Source organism: Rhagoletis pomonella, unplaced genomic scaffold (genome assembly GCF_013731165.1).
Source record: "Rhagoletis pomonella isolate Grant_MI unplaced genomic scaffold, Rhpom_1.0 Rhpom_scaffold_00003, whole genome shotgun sequence".
Classification (NCBI taxonomy): Eukaryota; Metazoa; Arthropoda; class Insecta; order Diptera; family Tephritidae; genus Rhagoletis; species Rhagoletis pomonella.
The window spans coordinates 9,433,335-9,435,021 of NW_023458557.1; the positions used below are offsets into that span (position 1 = coordinate 9,433,335).

Genomic DNA, 1,687 nt, shown 5'->3' on the forward strand with positions numbered 1-1,687 from the left:
ATAATTAAACGTGATACGGTAGCACCGAATTATTGACATTCGCTACATTGGTGACCCCGAGTTAAAAATGGAGAAGGATAATATCGAGACGCAAAACTTGACCACCGAGCGCTCACAATCGACGATACCATCTTCGAGTGTTTCGGACTTCGCTTCAGCTATCAACGACAGCTCCCACGGTACCCTATTAGCAACTCGTGCAGTAAAGTTACCACCCTTCTGGAAGGACAATTGTGCGTTGTGGTTCGTGCAAGTGGAGGCTGCGCTCGAAATAGCGCAAATACGAAGCGACATATCGCAGTATCGATACGTGCTGGTGCATCTGGACGAGACTACTCTACCGTTCGTCGCAGACATAATTACATCGCCACCCGTTGACGGTAAGTTCTTGGCGCTGAAGACGCGATTACTCAATACATTTGAAGAGAGTGGGGAAAGTAAACTGCGACGTTTGCTTCACAATACCGAGTTCACTGATGGGAAGCCATCTCACTACCTCCTCCGGCTCAAAAGTTTGGCCGCTGGTATGGTGACCGAAAACATCCTGCGTACGATCTTTCTTGAACAAATGCCGCAGAACGTTCGCAGTATTTTGGCCGTTAACGACACTAGCGGCCTGGATCACCTCGCCGTGCAGGCAGACAAAATTTTTGAGGTACAAAATAGAATAATGTTTGTGTCCGCAAAAACCGTCAACGATGCCGTAACAGGCACCGAATCTCCAAAAACGCCTTCATTCGGTATGGACGAATTATCTGCTCAGCTACAAGCGCTTACCACGGCAGTTAATAAAAACAATAACGATAGGGCAAAAGAGGTTACGAAAGACGTCTGCTATTATCACACACGGTTCGGCGCACAAGCAAAGAAGTGCCGACAGCCTTGCAGTTTCCGAAAAAACACGAATTTAAACTAACACGGCCGTCAGTCATCCTCGTAGGCACTGCTGACGGTCCGTTCAATTCGCGCCTACAAATCACCGATTCAAAAAATCGCCTCAAATTCCTCGTCGACACTGGCGCCGACATATCAGTGTTACCCAGGGGAGTCCTCAATAACATTCGAACAGATTTCAAAAAAACTGAATTTACTCTCTTTGCAGCTAATGGCTCAAAGATACGTACTTACGGTTCACAGCAACTATCGCTCGACATCGGCCTCGGCCGAACATTTAACTGGCAGTTCACAGTCGCAGACGTTGCGCACCCTATACTGGGTGCCGACTTTATCAAACACAATAACTTGCTCGTTGACCTTCGCAATCGCAGACTTCTTGATTCGGACTCAACAGTCAAAACTTCGCGGTCTTCATGTTCACCTGTAAACTGTAACCAGCGACCTGTCACATCGATGCCTGAGACCAAAGTCCTAACACCACATCCATCCGGAGCATCCGCACGGGTTACATCCATCACCTGCAGTAACCCGGTGAAGCGCCTTCTACGGGAATTCGAGGTCGTCACGAAACCGACTGATCAACACACACCTAAACATAGTGTTCAGCACTACATAACTACGCGAGGAACGCCTGTCGCAGAGAGAGAGCCCGTCGCCTCGCAGGTGAAAAACTCACAGCGGCCAAGAATGAATTTGATACCATGTTAAAACAAGGTATCTGCGTTCCGTCTAAGAGCGAATGGGCCAGCCCTTTACACCTTGTTCGAAAAAAAGATGGAACATGGCGCGC

At 48.3% G+C, this 1,687-nt stretch overlaps 1 protein-coding gene across 1 annotated transcript; it reads left to right on the plus strand.

Annotated features, from left to right (window-relative positions):
• Window positions 1-67: 67 nt before the first annotated feature.
• Window positions 68-916, plus strand: LOC118736018. Its single transcript, XM_036466124.1, has one exon. It carries the CDS (start codon window positions 68-70, stop codon window positions 914-916), a length of 849 nt encoding a protein of 282 aa, XP_036322017.1.
• Window positions 917-1,687: the final 771 nt, after the last annotated feature.

Bases quoted from the DNA above. Each gene is read 5' to 3' on its own strand.
- LOC118736018 (XM_036466124.1), top strand. From the start codon at position 68: ATGGAGAAGGATAATATCGAGACGCAAAACTTGACCACCGAGCGCTCA.